Source organism: Halyomorpha halys, unplaced genomic scaffold (assembly GCF_000696795.3).
Source record: "Halyomorpha halys isolate HHAL.00 unplaced genomic scaffold, Hhal_1.1 Scaffold47.1, whole genome shotgun sequence".
Classification (NCBI taxonomy): Eukaryota; Metazoa; Arthropoda; class Insecta; order Hemiptera; family Pentatomidae; genus Halyomorpha; species Halyomorpha halys.
In genome coordinates, this window is record NW_027114806.1 from 1,933,481 (window position 1) to 1,953,070 (window position 19,590).

General features: G+C 30.9%; 2 protein-coding genes across 5 annotated transcripts in view; one reads left to right on the forward strand and one right to left on the reverse strand.

The window, feature by feature from the left end:
* LOC106689715 (UNC93-like protein) overlaps positions 1–8,843 on the forward strand; it is a 230,167-nt gene extending 221,324 nt beyond the window's left edge. For all 4 annotated transcript variants that reach the window (XM_014434865.3, XM_067051915.1, XM_067051916.1 and 1 more), the window contains 3 exons: positions 674–836; positions 6,327–6,594; positions 7,144–8,843. In XM_014434865.3, coding sequence (XP_014290351.1) covers positions 674–836; positions 6,327–6,594; positions 7,144–7,478 — 766 coding nt within the window. In that variant the 3' untranslated portion in view covers positions 7,479–8,843. The remainder of the gene's footprint in view (positions 1–673; positions 837–6,326; positions 6,595–7,143) is intronic.
* A 4,239-nt stretch (positions 8,844–13,082) lies between these two features.
* On the reverse strand, positions 13,083–19,584 carry Surf1 (surfeit locus protein 1). Its single transcript, XM_014435029.3, has 7 exons — positions 19,374–19,584; positions 19,137–19,283; positions 18,921–19,042; positions 18,617–18,814; positions 15,594–15,767; positions 15,132–15,275; positions 13,083–13,322 (listed from the first exon to the last, which is right to left on the reverse strand). The coding sequence occupies exons 1-7, from the start codon at positions 19,425–19,427 to the stop codon at positions 13,259–13,261; spliced, it is 903 nt and encodes a 300-aa protein (XP_014290515.1). The 5' UTR covers positions 19,428–19,584; the 3' UTR covers positions 13,083–13,258.
* Positions 19,585–19,590: the final 6 nt, after the last annotated feature.

The following is a 19,590-nucleotide window of genomic DNA, read 5'->3' on the forward strand; positions in this document are numbered from 1 at the left end:
TACAGTATGTACTCAAGACGTATTGATCCTTCATGGGTTGTAGCAGAACAACTTTTTTTGAATATATAGTAATATAAAAGAGAATAGGAAATAAATAGCAGCCTCCAGCGAGGGAAATATTAAGCTGCATAGAGAATTTTTCGATAAATAATCCGACAATAATTGAGAAAACAAGTTTTGAGCAGAACAATATGTAAACCTTATGAGGATATGAAGGTGACTTGTTACCAACATACAAATCTCAGAAATATTTCAGTTGTGAAATGATTCCTTCTCGGTTTTGATCTTCATATTATAAAAGATAACGTACCTCTTAACTATCACAATTTAATGTTTAGAAAAATAAAACACCGTGTGTTTTAAGAAATATTTACAATATCCTTCGAAACTAAATAAATAGTAAGTAAATTTATAAATATAAGAATTTTCTAAATACAGCATTTTATATTGAGAAAATTAATTTTTAATCCAATATTGTATTAAGTATTATTCTATAATTACTGACTGTATCAATAGGAAATATATTTTGTTCATTAAAAAAAAATAATAAATAAAAATAAAATAGCATTTTAGATTGTATCTATGTTGTGTTTATTCGATCCTAGTGAATGTTTTTAGTCCCACATTTTTATTTTCATCTCAGCCATATTTAATTAGTACTCTATGTTTGTAGGTATGGTGAAAAGCAGAGGCGAGCCGACAGTGGAGAGCTTTCGGGTATACAACTTCTCTCTGCGACTGCGTACCACCTCAAAAAACCCTACCAGCAACTTCTAATACCTATCACCCTATGGATAGGGATGGAACAGGCTTTCATAGGGGCAGATTTCACCCAAGTAAGTAATATATTTTATTTCATAAAATTTTAATCGATGCGACTAAATTCACTTGTGCGAGCTAAGTTCAAAACCTTAGTGGTATGATTTTGTAAATGAAAGTCCGTAAACAAAATGTGGAAAGAATTATATAAAACATGACAACATAATAAAATTAAAATGATTCTGTATTAAGGAACAGTTTACTTATTTTTTTAAATGGAATATAAAATTAGTTCACTCAATGTAAGATTATTAAGAGTTCTAGGAATTCAAATAAAGAAATGAGGAATCGAATAGATCGTTTAATCGTCATAATAATAAAATCCTAACGAAATCACTAAAAAACATTCACTGAAACCCAAGCTAAAACTACATGATCTGACATAACCAAATTCGCAATCTACGTCTTAGTTTTGGACTTAAACCTAAAAGATCAATCCAACAACTTGAAACACCCATTTCATATTACAACGATATATAATAGCCTTTGATGAATATGTTTCGAGTCATTGTTTCTTATTAATATTTATTATTATTTTTTTGTTATTAAATATTGACTAATTGGGAATATTAATTGTTCTGATCGATATTTATTTCATAACGATTTGTGTCAATGTTTAATGATTTGTTAAACGGTTTATTTTTTGTTGCCTTTTTATCCTTTTTTTTTGTACGTTTGATGTTTCTGATTTTCATTTAAAACTTTATATATATATTGCTTATAAATCATTAAATATTATTGAATGTCTATGATATTCATTTAAACGTAGTAGTTATTTCACTATTGCTTAAATTGTGGTATATCTCGCAAAAGAAAAAAATGTGATTAATTTTTCAATTGGACGTATTCCAATGATATTACCGTAGCCAGAGGTATCATTCTCTACTGGTGTCCTTCAATAAGCAGTGATATAAGCATTTTGTAATTTTTTTAAAAATAATTATGTCTCATTTTTTTTTTTCAATTTACCTATTATTAATATTATTACAAATATTTTATCACATTCACTATTTCATTACTTTTATTTTTTTAAATTTTCATTTTACCGTAAGGCACTAAAACCCATTTTGAATACCTGTTATATTATTCTAAAGGGACTTGTCCCAGAATAAAGATAGAAAATTGTTATTTTTTCAGAAAAAAATCTTTTATTTTATTGGCTAAAGAAAGATTTCATATAATTTCCCAAAATGGACTCTTCACCACTTGCATCAGAGAATATAACAGTAATAATTGCGAATAAGTCAAAATTTAGAGTTTCAGAGAAATATTATCGAAAAACAAAACTTGCAACTCGCTTTCTCAAGTGTTAAAATTCAATCCATCTTAAAAATCGTGTTGATTAATAAAAAAAATAAATAAAAAAACCAAAGTTGAGCTAAGACGAGGCACAGACGATGTTGTCGACCGTTATGACAAGGCTAAAACAAAGGAGCCGGAATCGATGCAAAGACATAAGGCCATTGTTAGGGTAGAAAGTTCTATTAGCCCATGAGGGGATAATGAGCTGCCAATCCATGGCGGACAATGTTCTATCCTCCTTGTCTATCCCTCACGCCAATCCACTTACGAAAGAAGTATCTAATTTAATAATAACTAGAGCTGAGTTATGTAAAGTCCCTTACAGTATTACTGAGAATCAGAACAGATTTTGACATCTCTTGTCGCTATTACAACAGGCATACTTTGCTCGAGCTGATACCTATCTAAGAGATCTATGATATGGCCCACGTTATAGACCTGACTCAGTACAACCAAGAAATGGCGATCCTTCCTATGGCCGCTAAGACCCCTCTTCACAATTCTATATTAAATCATTATAGACTCTCGTAATATTCTCAGACGCAAGAACTAAATTGCTCTTACACCCACAGTTCTTTGTAGATTCCTCCTAAATTTTTACTATTAGTTGATCTCTTATGGCCCAATCTTTTATATTACTGGACTCTCAGTCTTCCTTTAAATAAAAATAACAATAAAGGCTCAGCAAACCCGATTTACAGCGCTGAATTGAGAGTACTGCACCCCATAAATATAACATGAGCGTGCAAGATCGTGGGACAAATGGATCCTTAAAATATTAATAAAAACTGAACCGACGGGAAAACATCCAAGTGCTAGACGGAAACGAGATGGGAGGATTACGGGAAGACTGATTTAGTAGATTTATTTGGATTTGGTTGGGCGTCGCTGGACAGATATCTGTAGAGAACGATTGGTGATTTCGGCATCGAACCCTCAGGTTCGCTAAGCCTTTATTATTACTATTGTTATTATAAGAAAACCCGCAGATTCTATGCCGGTACAACTAATTACTGTTTACAGGTACTTATCAAATGATGTCCGTCTACACCTAAATCCACGGGATCAGTCGACGCAATCCTCCCACCTACGTTTCAGCCTACCCCTAGAATGGTTACCTTTCATTTCGATTGTTATAATTAATATTTTATAATTATATTTATTATTACTATGATAATATGGTTTTTACTCAAAACATATGAGATTATCACTTGTTGGTATATTCTTCTTAAACGCTTTCTGTAAAATGAGAACCATATCGACAACCATCCGAATACCCCCTCCCCCCTCGCCGCTCAACCAATCACGCTTCTGTTGATAGAAAATAACGATATTCCTCTTTGGGATGGAGGACAGGAAGGTGACGGGTTTGAACAGTCTTAATATTTAACTTGTAAAACTTTATCATAAATCTGTATCAAGTCTTCATTTCCGGCGGCCAGAAAGGGAAGTAGGACCAAGGCTTGGAACTATTGCACAAGGCCATTCACCAACAGTCTGGATACCCACCTTATCATAGCTTCGAGAACATTCCAATACATTTAGAAATGTTGCTAATTACCTCATAGGCTAATTCATTTTTACAAAAAAAAACATTTAGTAATTTCAATAAATTAGTTCTAAACTTAACTAAAACTATCAATCAATACACTATTAGACATATATTGGATTTTGTTCCATTTCAACATGGTGTTCTATTCTCTTAACAATACCAAAAAGACCAAACACAATGTGTAACATCACTAATACAAAATGATCAATTGATTTACATCGAAATTATAAATAAGACTTATATCTGCAATTATAATTCAAAAATAATGTTCTCAGAAAGTCGCAGATACGCCAGTTTGGCTTTGGACCGAAATATTATTTTTTTGGACTCAAACGGAATTCTTTTATTTTTTGGACTTTTTTTTGGAAAATATTTTTTAAAAGCTGTTTAAATATACATGTTTTTTGACCTGAAAGAATAGTATTATAAATTTTAATTTCAAAAATTTGATACTCTAATTAAATCTCTCTCTATATATATAAAAGAGAGCTGTCGAATCTTTGGCCTGCTCATTTATACTAGACATTCAGCTTTCCAACGGTTCCATTAACTTAAGGATCGGATAAAACGAAGAGGAGTTATGTGAAAAATAGTCGCCAGAGGAAAAATAAATGCTTGAAATGAGTCGAGGTGAAACATTTATGATTTTTAATTTCTCTGAAAAACGGTATTTGGTACTTAGAGACGAAATTAAAAACGAATATGAACAAAAAAAATTTTTTTTGACCTACTTTACTCTGTACCTTACGCTTAATTTTGTTCATAACTTTTTTCTGCTTAAAATTTCGAGACTTCATCATCTTTAAACCTTCCCAAGGTAAAATGGAACATATAGAAAAAAAACTCCTCGTAAATCGGTCCATTAATAACAAAGTCCGAGCATCAATATAGATCTAGTATATTTGGACGGGCGTCAATGGACGAATGTGTGTAGGGAGCGATTGGTGACATCGGCACCGAACCTTTGGATTCACAAAGCCTTATTTTTACATATTTGATTTAGGTCAGTTTTCCGTAACAAAAAAACTGCTTTGACGCCAGTTTCCGTCGGTTCCCGATTGCCAGACCACACAATTCAAGTTTAGGAATGGGAATCCTATAAAAGGATACCAAAATCAAGTATATTATTAATTAATTAATGATTTTGTTTTAGATTTTCGGGCTACTTTTTCACGCTAAACAAAACCGGCCAGTTTCAATCTGCTTTCGATTACCAGTCCACATAATTCGAGTTTAGGAAGAGAAATACTAAACAATTATATCAAAATTAAATATATATCTAAATTTTTTTTTCTATTTTCGTGTCTATTTATCGCCCAATTTATTTAAAACTGTTTTCGACTTTGGCGTAGCATAGTAGGGACACGGGGAGGGGTGGCCCCTAGCAAAATTTCAAGATACAATGTATAATAATATATTGTGAAAATTTGAACCATTTAATTTCATGACTTGGTAATTTGTAAACTGTACAATACACGATCAACATGATTGTTCTATTTTACATTGAAATACCTAAATAAGGTGGCAAAATGTTCCTCCGCCTCGGGCGGCTGACACCCACTGGGCAAGTAGATCCCACAATCGTGTTTAGGAAGGGAATAATAGAAACGGAGATCAACATAAAGTATAACTCTATCCGATAATCATACAAAATGAGTTATGAAATAAAGCATATCTTCCCACTTAAATTCCATGTAAAGGAACGTTTAAACTTTAAATCAGGCCCTAATAAATAATTAAGAACCTCCTAACATAAAATTGTGCTGCATAAACATAACAATGATCAAATAATATCGAATGCTTCAGTCTAAACAATTAAGTGTATAATTTTCTACTAAGTATTTATTTTCATTCCATTGAATTTCCCAATTCACAATGTTTCCATTCCTTTTTCCAAATTATAAACATAAATTAATCTTACCTGAATAAAGTTTTAGCAGAGAACAATTAGTAGTTGAAATTACAACGCATCCACCATAAAGACTTGTATCACTAACTTTTAGAATCTAAAGCAAAACTAAAACATTGTCCGTGCTCGATGGCAATTTTTCGCGGCTCAATACATGAGAACAATGTTACCAGATTATCACAAGAATTAACAAAACGGGTTAATATTTTTACTATTTTAAATGATTTCACTAAACTTGCACGACTATACCTCGGATTATTATAAATATTATTTCATAATTACTACTTTAAATTAATATTAAAAAAATAAAATTAAAATAAAACCTAATTTCTTACCAATTCTTTTTTGGCATTTTGGTACCACCCTTTAAGGAGCCCCCCCCCGTTTGCCCTTGCCTGTCATCCCTAGATATTCCTCTTATAAAAAATTTTACCGAATTCCTTTCATTTTAAATTATTTCATTTCTCCAATATCTAATTTTTAACATTTGAAAGCATGAGTAGATGAAGATTTTATGTGATATTTTAAGAAAAATAGAGATTTTTCCTTCAAATAATAATACTCTGTTCAGCAAAGCACCTTTTTTTATATTTCTAAACCTTAAATGGTGGTAGTTTTCAGAAGTTAAAATTGAGTCTTCTTTAATTTACATATATTTAACATAAAACTCAACTCATTTATTTCTTTATTTTATTTTTTAAATATTTTCAAGATGAACTAAATTTGTTTTTGTTGTGTTCACAGGCATACGTATCATGTGCCCTTGGTATTCCAAGTGTGGGCTATGTGATGATATGTTTTGGAGTCGTTAATGCCATATGCTCTTTGATATTTGGTACATTGATGAAGTATATTGGAAGATTTCCCATTATGGCTTTGGGCGCTGTAGTTCATGCAGCTCTTGTGATCATCTTGCTGCACTGGAGGCCACACCCTGATAACCGACTTATTTTCTTTGGGATGTCTGGAATGTGGGGTGTTGGTGATGCTGTTTGGCAGACACAAGTTAATGGTAATCAACAATCTGATTTACATTCATATAACATAGCTATGCTCGTTTTAAGTTGTTTTTTTCCCTCTTGAAGCAAAGGCACTCCAATGGCTGTTAGTCATATCATTTCAGGATAATAAAGTGCTTCCCAAAGTTGATTCTGGCTTTGCAAACTTCCTTTGCTACCAGCTGATTTAAACACATTTTCCAAAAAGGCTTGGTTGATTTTGGGTTCTAGGTTTCTTGATAAATGGTAAATGTAAGCAAATAATATGATAAACAATGTTCCTGATTGTTTGCCATCATGGAATGTCATTTATTCTGTTTAACTAAAGTCAATTTTACTTAAACATTAAAAGCATTTGTAAACAGATCTCCATTTGGATCAGATGGTTCAATCTATATCTAAAGCATGGAGTGAGTAAACGTTAACATTCACTTATTATTAGCAATTATCATTATTATTATAAGTATTAGCAATGAAAACTATTATAGTCAATATCAATTACATTTTAAGTCATTATGAATTTATTTATTTTGGATATTGAGATACTTATTTCTTTGTTTCAGGATTATATGGTACATTGTTCAGGCGGAACAAGGAAGCTGCATTTAGTAACTACAGGCTTTGGGAATCTGCAGGATTTGTAATTGCTTATGCCTACAGTACCCACCTTTGTGCTCGAATGAAATTATATGTCATGCTCGCAGTTCTCATTATTGGAGTAGCAGGCTATTGTATTGTTGAAATCTTACACAAGAGGAAGAAGCTAAGGATGAAGAAAGCTGAAGAGGAAGCTAAGAAGCAACAACAATCTGCACAACCAAGAGGACCACCTCCAGTTGAGGAAACTGATGATGAGAAAGATGATATTGATGATGAAATGATCGTGACCCACCTATAATTTGCAATAGACTAAAAAGGCCTCTGATCCTTATCATGCCAGAATAAATACTCAAGAGTGTGTGAAAGGGTGTGAGTGAATGTTTACAAAGATTTTTTTTTTTTAATATTCTCAGAATCAGTATTCATTTTTTTTTTTTTTTTTAATGAATCTTCTGTCATACTTTCTTTTTTAAGTCTTTTACCATATATATGTATGTGTTTATTTATCAATATCATAAATATATATGCACATACATTTTATAACTAGAACCAAACAATGTGGCCAACAAGTCCAGTGAAAGACGAAGAAAGAATACAGAAGAAAAAAAAAGAAACACAAAAGATCTGTTGAAGTAAAATAGAAAGGTGGAGCCAAAGGAAATCGATATAGTGTCGCTTAGTGTGTGTTTCTGTTATGAACGAAGTGTACCAAAGTAATTTATTCATATTATATAATAATTACATTTCCATTATTACGTTATTACAACAGAACCTATTTAGGTGTTACTGTGATCCCTTCATGGTTTCTACTATGTATTTGAAGATTGATAAAATGTATTCTGTTTTTTCAATCCATCCATACACTATGTATGTCAAACAAGAAATCATGGGGGAATTGTACAACTTTAATAACTTGAGAGATTTGTTAATGTGTATATTCCACAGACTACCTTGATATATCTTTCGTACTTGCAAAACTCTAGATTGAAAACAATAGCTAAGTAGGTATGATGTGTTAATTCACATAAGTGAAATAAATTTTTGTATACACGCATATTTTTGTTGTTTCAAAGCAAGTATGAGATTATCATCATATGTGATCAAATAGTTATAGTAGTTCGGTTAGAACCATTCGGTGCCTTTGATCTTTGTTAAGATATAATTTTAGGAACTAAATTATATAAACTCATATTAAAAGGTCTTTCATTTCACAAGAATCATTTCATTATATTCATTTAATGTATTATTTATTGAACTTAGAGCAATCAGTTTTAAAAAGTGTGTTCACACTTTGTTTTTAGAACAGGTACCAAATGGTGACCATATTTTTGTTTATATGTAATTAATTACACTTATAGCAATGTAAATAGTGTTTTAGGTTTTAGACCTTTATGATTTACATTCTCCTATGAAGGTGCTATGCCATTTTTTTTTTAATTCTTATGTTTAGTTCCTTCCTAAGAAAGGATCTGTAGTACACCAATGTATATTTATATTGTAGTTTTAAATAAGATTTGCAATAATGGCAGTGCAAAGTATATTTTTGTTAATTATAAATATGTAACTTATAAATATATATATAAATTATATATATATTATATATATTGCCATACAAATAGTAACATGTAAATTTGTCTTTAAATAAACTTTTTAAACAAAATCACTTATTCTTTAACAAATGATATATCCAAGCTCCCTTAAATATATGCACACTGACACTATGTTTATCCCCTTAACCAAATAATAATCACTTAATCAAAATATTATTGCTGTCAATATAGCAGAAAACAGAGTAGTCTCAACTACGCACTATAATTCAAGTAAAATACTTTTAAAACTCTGAAGATGATAATTATTATATTTATTATTAATATTATATCAACTATTATATTTATTGTTTATTACAACTAAACATATATTTTCATATTTGAACAAATATTTTTAGAATAAATGAACATTTTGTTTGAGACAATAAACCAATTTTTGCTCATTTCATTTAAATATAATCCAATATTTTCTGATACATTTTATAAAAAACTAATAAAAGATAAGAAAAAATACAGTGCTGATGGAAAACTTAAAAATTAATCATGTTGCTCTCTTACAAGTAATTTATAGCTAATACTGCCATGACCAGGTAAAATTGGAGAAGAAATCAATCCAAAATTTGAAGAGTTGTTAAAAAAAAATACAGGCTATTTAAATTCACTCAAATATAATATTTTCACTGATATTAAAAGGACTTAGCTACATCCAGGTTAGGCAATGAATTGACAAAAGCATTACCAATTATAAATAATTAGTCACTATCTTTATCGAAACAATGTTTGCATAAATTATTGGAGGTTACAATTTAGAAAAAATTTAATTTTATCCCATTCTGTCATGAAGGAATAAACTTCTCTATATTCAGAAAATTGAAAAAGAATTATTTTCGATCAGTTGAAAAAACACATTTATTTTCTGTATGAACAAATAATGAATGTTTAATATAAATTATAAATCTAATATTGTATTATGCAATTGAAGGGTTGAGACAAGATTACGAGAAGCCACAAGTTGGGGAGAATGGTTCAGTAGAGCAGTTTCAAAAAATTTAATGATTCTTAACTTGATGGCTTACATAACAATAGAACTAAGTACATTTCCACCAATTTTAAGAAAGCTACAATTAAAGGTTCTCTCTTTTAGGAAAATTGCAACTTTTTAACTGAACAGATTTAGATTGTGTACCTTAATCTGTTGGCAAAAAATTTATTGAAAAGTTACTATTTTTCTAATAGAGAGAACCTTTAACAGTAGTTTTCCTAAAGATAATGGAAATGTAATTAGCTCTACTGAGAAAATAGTCATAGATTTAATGTTTCATATAGTTCATATTTCATACTATTATGGATAAACAGGTTGATAATATGGTGTTGGACAAACAAAAACAATAAATAGCTTTGTGAAGCAATAGTTTCCAATTCTGGTGCTTCCAGCGAATACCACTTTCCCAAAATATTATTAAAAAAAAAAGTAAAAAAAATTAAAATAGCAAATATACACTGCAGTCAAGTATCAATGCAGCTCATGCTTTAATTTTGAAGTATGCAATAAGCTCATAAGCACTGTTTTTTTGTATTTTCCGACATATTCAACCACTCTAAGGATAATTGTATTTTGAAAAAAAAAAAAGGGTGCTACATTTTTTTCAGCATATCAAGGGCGCCACAAAATATTTTAGCTTAAGAATGATACCACAGCGAAAAACATTTGGAAGCCATTATTATAAAGAAAGAAAGAAGCATTTTCTACAAATTCTAATTGTTCATGAAGTTGTGGCTTGTCACAATCTAGCTCCAAGCCATTCAATCGTATGTTTCATTTATAGTATACTGTAGATTAAAATAAAGCCTTATTAAACTTTTAAGTAAAAGTAAATTTTACTTTTTTTTTAAAATACAGTATTTTCCATTTATCAATAAATAAAGATTCGGACCCTAGTGATGATGTTCATCATCCTAATCCAAGTGGATAACAAATCGATGTTCTAAAATGAACATCTACACCACTTTATCCTTAATGTTCATTCCTCACATTTCAAATATACACCCTATTGCAATCTTACAGGCTAGGCCTTTGTACTTATTGCCTTTTATTCTGTTTCAGTGGACAGTACTGGAGTAGTCCCTGAAGATCATTATATGAACTGATAGTTGCCACTAGGTCCTGAGCAGACTGGGTTCAGCTTCCATGTCTATTAACCTCCAACTAATTATTTTCTGTCAGGTAACCTTCCCCCATGAGAGATGTTTTTAAAAGACGGACCACAGCATCACGTCACCTACCTCTTTCTGCATTAGACAAAATACAACTCTACAGAGGTTCCTATTTAGTCCATACGTCCTTTAGGCAACCTCATTCTTTCATTGATATGAACAGCTAAGTACATTTTTCTATAACCTACAATTATGCCATTTTTTAGGTCCTTGGCAGTGGTATATAGCTTACTTTTAGGGCAATTTTTTTTTTTTTTAATGACCCCCTTCCTGGTCATTACTGACATATGGAGTGAGGGAGGGGGTTTTCTAGAGGTAACTAACTTATTCTAACCATGGTGGGGATCAAGTTTTCATTTCGTAGGACCACCACAGAAATAAAAGTGAACACCCCAGGCTGGATTCGAATCAGCACCACTGCAGTTGCTTAATTCCCTCAACTACAAAGGGCCCTTATTTGACACCTAACCCATTATGTCCAGTATTAAATAATTTTAATTCTTTATACCAGGTTTTGCAAGACAGACTATCACTAAAATATGTAGCCCAGTACACAGAAATAATACATAGGCTTACCTGACAGCCACATCGGCATCTATCCATTCTATCGTAAAGAACTTACTTTAATAAAGATTCATCAAAGAATACAGTTCTTCACTTTCCTAAGCTTAAACTGTTGTATGTGCTTGTAGCGAGAGGGAGCCAGCGGTTTAGCCACAATTCACCAGAGCCTCACATAAGCTCTCAAATTTACATATTACTTTATTTTGTAAAAACACATTACTATTTTTATACATTAATAATATCTGTACATAACACTTAACGATGTCCATAAAATGATTAATAAATGATACCAAAACAATGCATGAAACTATCTCAAGTAGACAAGTACTGACCGCTTCTCGGTCACAGCCACATGGACTAGGCCTATAAATAAAGGGCTCTAAATCCCCTCTATCTTCTGATCCACAGCCTTACCCAGTTCTAATAGCACTGGTGGTGTACGTACACACTACTTGAGAAGTTCATTACCAATTGATTTTCACAAGAGTTGTTTTGCTGTACGCATACCCAAGATTATGGCCTATCTCCTCTCCTTTTCTCCAGCAATCTTAATGCATCTGCTTTATCTGGGCAACTAAGATTGTAACCTGATCCTTAGCAGCTTCACTGGTCCATTCATCTCTGCAACCAGTGTAGTTGATCCTGTCTCTCCCCAGCTCTAGTCCGTCTGCTTCATTTCCGCAACTAGAGCTGTACCTATCCTTATCAGCTTACTAGTCCATCCGCTTCATCTCACTAGAACTGTTACTCTACCTTAGACTCTTCTCTTACCTAGACCTCCTCTACCTGCGTCAGTGTCCAAGGCTCATCCTCTGGCACGGCCGTTCCTAACTCACTATTGAATACGTCTTGTCGAGGGCCTTCTGTAAAGTGGATATCAGGCTGGAGAACCGCCTAAGACTTAACCAACCCCGACATGCTCTAGATATTCAAACAATTACATGCCAGTGAATGAACAGAATGAATTAAACAAAAAAGTCAAAACTAGTTAAGACATTTAATATTTTTAAAATCATGATTTTTGATAAATTGTGGGTCTAATGTACTTGAAAGAACATCTACAATCAAAAGTTTCCTGAATCATATTGTTAAGGTAATAAGGAGCAAAAAGGGACTATAATTCTTTACACACTTTTTAAAAATATTTTATTTAGAGCTTATGGCTGTCCAAATTTTCTTGGGCAAATTAAAACGACAATGAGGCATTAAATGGTTGAAGTGCTCTTGTTAATAATTGATAATACAAACTATTCAAAACCTGTACTACCATAATCCATGAAGGGACTTGGATTTAGCACTAGAGAGAGACTTGCAGCTTACTTCCCAGGTTTTCTTTCCTACCTTTGAAGAACTAGTTGGCCATTTCACTGAGGCCGGCTATGAATTCATCCATAGCTGATAGAGCAAACAATTTTCTGGTAGCTCATACCTATGTTCAAGAGTTGAACAGACCAATGCCTTACTCACTAAGTTTTTTCTCTTTCTTCGGCCCATGACTCCCGTTGGAGTCCTATACTCCTCCTAATCACTAAGTTGTCTCACATATGAAATGAAAAATAAAACAAAAAAAAAAATAATAATGTGATACAATACTTTATTTTTGTAGAAACATTAAATACCTTCTCATACTGCAAAGTAATCTCAAAAATTATTTTTCATATGATACAATTAAAAAATAATTCAAGCTTAACAATTTTCATTTATGTACAATTATTATATTAATAACTTGGGACTTTAAAAATACAGCTAAATACTAATAAACTTTTTTGATGTATTTCATATACCACATCAGTCCAGTGGCAGCACTCAAGCTGTACCTGAAAAATATCAAATAATACGTAAGAAAAAATGTTTAATACACACTAACTAGACATAATAAGGAATACATTTATAATTGATTGGGTAGTTTTTATTGTTGTATATTTGGAGAACTAAAGCAGTAGCAACTGGAATTAGACAACAATTATAAAAAGATTCCACTATAAACTGAGGTAAGACTATTATAAATATCTAATGCATATAATACATATAAACCAAATGATAAAAGTGAATTATTTAATGCATGCTAACATTTCGGCCTTATAAGCTTTCGTACAGATCTTCAGGGCCAAAAACAAGATAAACACAAAATATAAAAACTCATAATATATATATAATATATATATATATATTTAAACTCCATTAATACAAATGACTATATTTTTTTGTTATTCCACATCCAAAAACGAATCGATTGGTGCATTATAACCTCACAATGCCATAATAATAGCACAGTATTAAAATAATTTAGACTGACAAACCTAGCAAAGCGGGACAAAATATTTTTTTATGGAAAAAAATAATATAAAGTTTATATCTCTTTTTCGCACCTCAAAAACCCCTCCATATGAATTTTCATTAAAAAAAATAAAAAAAAATTTTTTCACATAATTTTCGCTTTCACTACGGATTTTCTTTTTTCTCAAACCACAAAAATTGCAATAACTTCTGGACGAGGCCACCAATCTGCACAAAATATAGGAGAGGTTTAGGGTCATCTAAACCGCACGGAATGGCACAAACTATACCTTTGTAAACAAATTAGAGCCAATATGAAATAAAACATGAGACAATTTTTCTTTATTTGAAACTGCTTTTTATCCTATAAAAGGGCATAAAATCTAAAAGATATTCACATGGGTAGAAAGAGATGAAATTCAGCTTTCCAACAGTTGTAGCTATGTTGGATTTGGATAACATTGTAAGGAGTTATGAATTTAATTTGTGAACATCGGACACCACAAGAAAAAAAATCCTCTAAAAATCAAGCCTAAAAATATTTAATTTTTAGATTTATATGAAAATTTGTATTTATGGTTTTCAAGAGACATTGAAAATATGAATACAAGACTTGATTAAACAAAGACTTGATTTTGCCAAAACAAAATTTTTTTGATCTACTTTACTAGAAGCAACTTTTGGTTTTTTTAATATGTTTTACACTTAAACTCATTTAATATAATATTAATCTTTGGTCCTTATTCTAAGCAAAAAACAAAACAACAAAAACCAAATCAGTTGGTATATAACAACTATTAAATACATGCAGAGCAAAGGTAGGCGGCATACAATAATATAAAAAATGTCTAAAATTATTAAAAAAAAATTTTTCCTCAGCTCATAAGGTGCATTAGCAAGAGCCCTTGAACATGTGTCTAATATTTGTTTACTTAGTATTACCAAAAAAATGTTTCATTCAAACATCAGTGATCCCATATTCATAGCCTCCCCATGTAAGCTCAATTTAGTTGAGTTTGTATTAATTATGCATATTGCATATTTCATAATTATAAAAAACTGTAATATTTCTTTTCATTATAAAGTTTACAAAAACAATAAACAGTACAAATGCAACTACCACAGTGAATTCATTAATAACTTCCTTCACATATTATCAACTCTAAATTTTTAATTTAATTTTTAATAGATAAATCTTGTTAATAATGTCGCTTTATTTACTAAAATCAGAAATTATTCCAATGGTGAACCTATAAAAATGACTGTTTTGGAATAATGATAACATAAGAAAAAAAAAATTAGAGAATTTTATAATTCAAATAAAACAAAAAAAAATAATAAACACTAACCAGGTGAGTATGTAAGATAAGTGTTCATTACGAAAGCTAGCTCTAGTCTGGCCACCAATGGGCCCACCTGGAACTGTTGTATCAGCTGAAGCATCAATAAAGATCGGTTCAGCACCAGCCATTTCAGCCATCTGCTCAACATTCCTATAAGAGGAAAAAAAATAAGAAAGTTAGGGTTGAATTAAACACATGAATACATAGTGTAATATCATTACAAACATATATATTGTTGCATGTTACCTGGGACTAGAAACAACAAAGAACAGAAAACAATTTTTTTATTGCAATCTAATGATATTTATCACAATACTTAAAACTCTATCCAAAAGTTTACTTTTTTACACACAATCAAAAACAACTGTTCTCAATTCATTGATGATTTCAATTATCATCGACTGACGAGATAATCTTTTTACAATACATAATATATTATGATCATAATACAATTTATGTTATATGTACCTAACAAACCATATCCGAACATCTTCCTTTTTAGTAGGGCCAAAACTTGGTGGGCCTTCTGAATGTCTTATTACACCATTGATTTCAACTTCCCCTTTGATTTGGCCATTTTCTCGCAGTTTAGGGTTCTTCTGAGAAAATGAGACCCATCCTCTATTCACAAGTATTTTTTCCCTAAATGAAATTAATCAAATTATTTCCAGACCTGATAAACAAAAGATATCATTTAAAATATATATTCTCTATCCAAGAACACAAAGTCGACAGAAATTCATTAATAACACAATTTTAGTTGTATTTTTTATTTTTTTTTCAGAAACATTTGTACACTATATGGTAACCATCATGTGGTTAAAGTATTCAGACAAAGTTACAAATATTTTAAGTTACTTCTAAATTCAACATGAGAAATAGGTTTTAATTTACTTATTAATTTTATTTTTAAACAGAATCCAGTAGATAGTGAAGGAAAAAATGCATTTATTAAAAGTACCCAGCAAGAGACAAAACATAACTCCCACAATGGAAATTAACATCCAACTAATAATTAGAGTGATAGACTTTAGTTTCAAACCTATTAAAAAGTATAATAATAATCTCAAATCTAATTCATAAATCAGGTGAATCCCAAAAACTTTATTATGTGAAACTGAATGAATTATTTTATTGATGAGTTCCTAACAAGAAGCTAGGCTTTCATTTGTCTCTTTTTAATTATTTATGAATGAATATTGAATAAAACGATCAAATATTTTGATAAACGCTAATTAAATTTACACTATTGACTTGTTTAGCTATATGTACAAAAAAAAAACAAAAAAAAAAACTTGACCAGTTTCTATGATGTTTCTACATATAGAAATAAGACCACTAAGTTAGAAGCTGAACCATGGGCACACCACACCCACTCCACCACATGGATCACCCAAGAAAAATGTTAAAATAAGTTTTCCTGAAAGTGCATTTACCTGTTAAAACCTTATTAAAAAAAAAAAAAAAAATCTGTACCACTAACTACAACCCATGTAGGACCAGGTGTTCAGTACTGTTACAAGACCAACGGTTGAGCAAGGAGGTGATTTGGTCAGAATCATGCTCGACCACCAGATTTTTACCTAATTAAGAGTACCCAATTTAAGAAGTTGGGTGGACCCCAGGAGGGCTCCAAGAACCCACTGGAGTTGACTCACATCTACAGTATAACAGAAAACAATTTTCTGCCCAGCCGGATTAAAACTAAGGTCCTTGAAGTTAGTAGCCCCATGACTTACCCCGGGGCTACATGCACTCCACATTAAAACCTTATAATGAACATTTAAACATCAGTTAAACAGCAAAACAATTCTAACAATAACTCCCACAAAACATGTGTTCCCAGGCCTTCTCACACTCCATCTATGGTCTACGGACAGCTGGGTAGGAACCACTGTTTAAGACCAACGATTCTAGAATCATGTTCAACTGCCAGATTTTTTTACCTGTAAGAGTACCCACTTTATAGAGGCAGGATATGCCCGAGGTGGGTCTCCCAACCCCTGAGTCAATCCACAGCAGATAAAACAGCATCAATAATTAAAGAGCTTCCTCTAAAAAAGTTTTAACTCCAAATTTTTCAAGGATAAGAAAACAATTCTGATCTTTGAATAACTTAACATATTATGGTGCATGAGAATCTGTGTTTAGGATTAGGAACTGATTCATTAGTTACACCAGTCAGATTGAGTCGGAAAAAAAGCTATATGTACTAAAACAAAAAAAAAAGTTTTGCTAAAATTTGTAGTCAGTTTTAAGAGGGAGTTTTCCAATTATCAGCTACAGCCAGACTCGAACCTGGGCCTTGAAAATAGGACCACAATAAAGGACTACCAGGGAGAAAGGACGAATAGGACCTTAATCGCCAAGTTATCCCACTCTTACTAGATATTTAAAATTGTCATCGTTGATGGTAACATATGGAAAACAGCATAAATTAAAAACTAGTTAAGACTGATTAAACTTTAATATTAAGCTACATTAATTAGTCTCTAAAAGGATAGAAATTAAAGATTTGAATCAGACAGAGGTTCATAGTGGTATTTGTCTTCACAGTATTACGTATCCTAAAAATGCAGCTCCTATAATTAATAGTAATAATATTGTTCCAATTGAACATGATATATGTAACTTGTAAGACCCATAATAAAATTGTCACCCGATATGCATATATAGACATTATAAATAATGATGTTCCATTTGAATGTGTATATTGTATTAATTATCAACTATTTGCAGCATGATAAATATGGGTAGCTCTACTGAAGGCTAATTCAGTATTTGCTGTGTAGTGCATAACTAAGAATAAACATCTAAGGATTCGAATTACGAGACAAATTCCGATGTGTTCCAAAACTTCATTATAAAGAAATAGATGGTGACGGTAAGTCCATTAATGATTTTAAATAGAGGATGTGTTTTTTGTATAGCTTAGTTCAGAATTAATTTTTTGTTCGCAAGGGTCCTTGGGTGCAATGTATGAAACAATTATACTAAAAAATAGGTAAATTATTATTATCTTTATTAGTGCTATCATTGTGTTGACTAATTTAATCTGATGGTCTCATTAGGATATAATTTACTTTTAATATCATTAATAATTTCATACTATATTATTATATTAATGAAAATTCTGAATGTGAAAGAATTATAATATATTTTTTACAGGTAATTACATTTTTCAACAAAAGCTATACTTAATTTAAAAAATAAATAATACTAATGCTCCTCTTAATATAATAACAATAATGTATGAAAAGACGAGTGACCTTACTGTGTATCCAATAATCATTGTTTGTGTAATAAGGAAGAGTCCTATACTTAAGATGTGATTGAGATTTAATAGAATTAATGATAATAATTAATGATTATAGATTATAAGAAATTTAACTATTCAGTAAATATTTTATAAAAATATCAATTTAGGGGATTTGGATTTTGGAATTTATATAAATTGGAATTTTCTTTAAATGAATAATCAATATAATTACTTTGTGTCTGATCTAATAAATGGAGTGATCACATAATAACCAGAAGACCCATTGCCAGCAGAAGAAACAAGTTTACCACTGTAAGTAGATTCTCCATCGACTAATAATGATCTCGGTCCAAGATACATCTCACCACTATGATCAAATTCTCCAGTAATTGTTACTCTTCTAAACTCCATTTCTGCAATCTCACTTAATCTGCAATTAAAAGCAAAATAATAAAAAAAAAATCCAATGCAATCAAATGTAAAGATTTCAGTTTTGTCCTCTAATGATAAAATGGCAATGTACAACTTATGCTTACTCTGTTGGAAGGGAAACTGGGGGTATTTTTGTTATGTTCCTTAACCCTTCAATTAACTCTTCTTTCCACTTCTTTCTCTTTACTTGCCAGGTCCCCAAAAAGAATGCCGAAATTGGTATAATCTAAAAACATTTTAATAAAACTACTATACAAAAAATATTCTATGATTCAATAACTAAATGAAAGCAGATCATTCATCTAAAATCATTAACAAACCAACAACAAATAAGCAGGTCCATCATCTTTCTTGACATTAGAAATACGTCCACTTGGAAACCTTTCAATTTTATGAATATTATTCTCAAATTTATGAGTGCTAAATTTTCTCAGAGAGTTGGATATTGCTGAATTGGTGGCCAAAGTCTAAAAAGAAATTTTTTATTTCATTTATTGTACATATCTCCTCCCATGAAATGAGGTTTGATACCTTTCTTTTTTACACTGAGGACTTACACTTGTTCTACATTTACAAATTGCAAACGCTCTAGTGAATTTTACAAAATTCATTTTGCATAGGACTAAGTTCGAATAAAATTTATAGCTCAGAATTATTTATAAATTTTTATTTTCTGAAATCAGTTAGGAAAAAATAACAAAAAGATGATTACACCATTTTTATCAAGAATTAGTACTAAGAATATTTAATGTATAGAGAAGGTTATACTAAGGT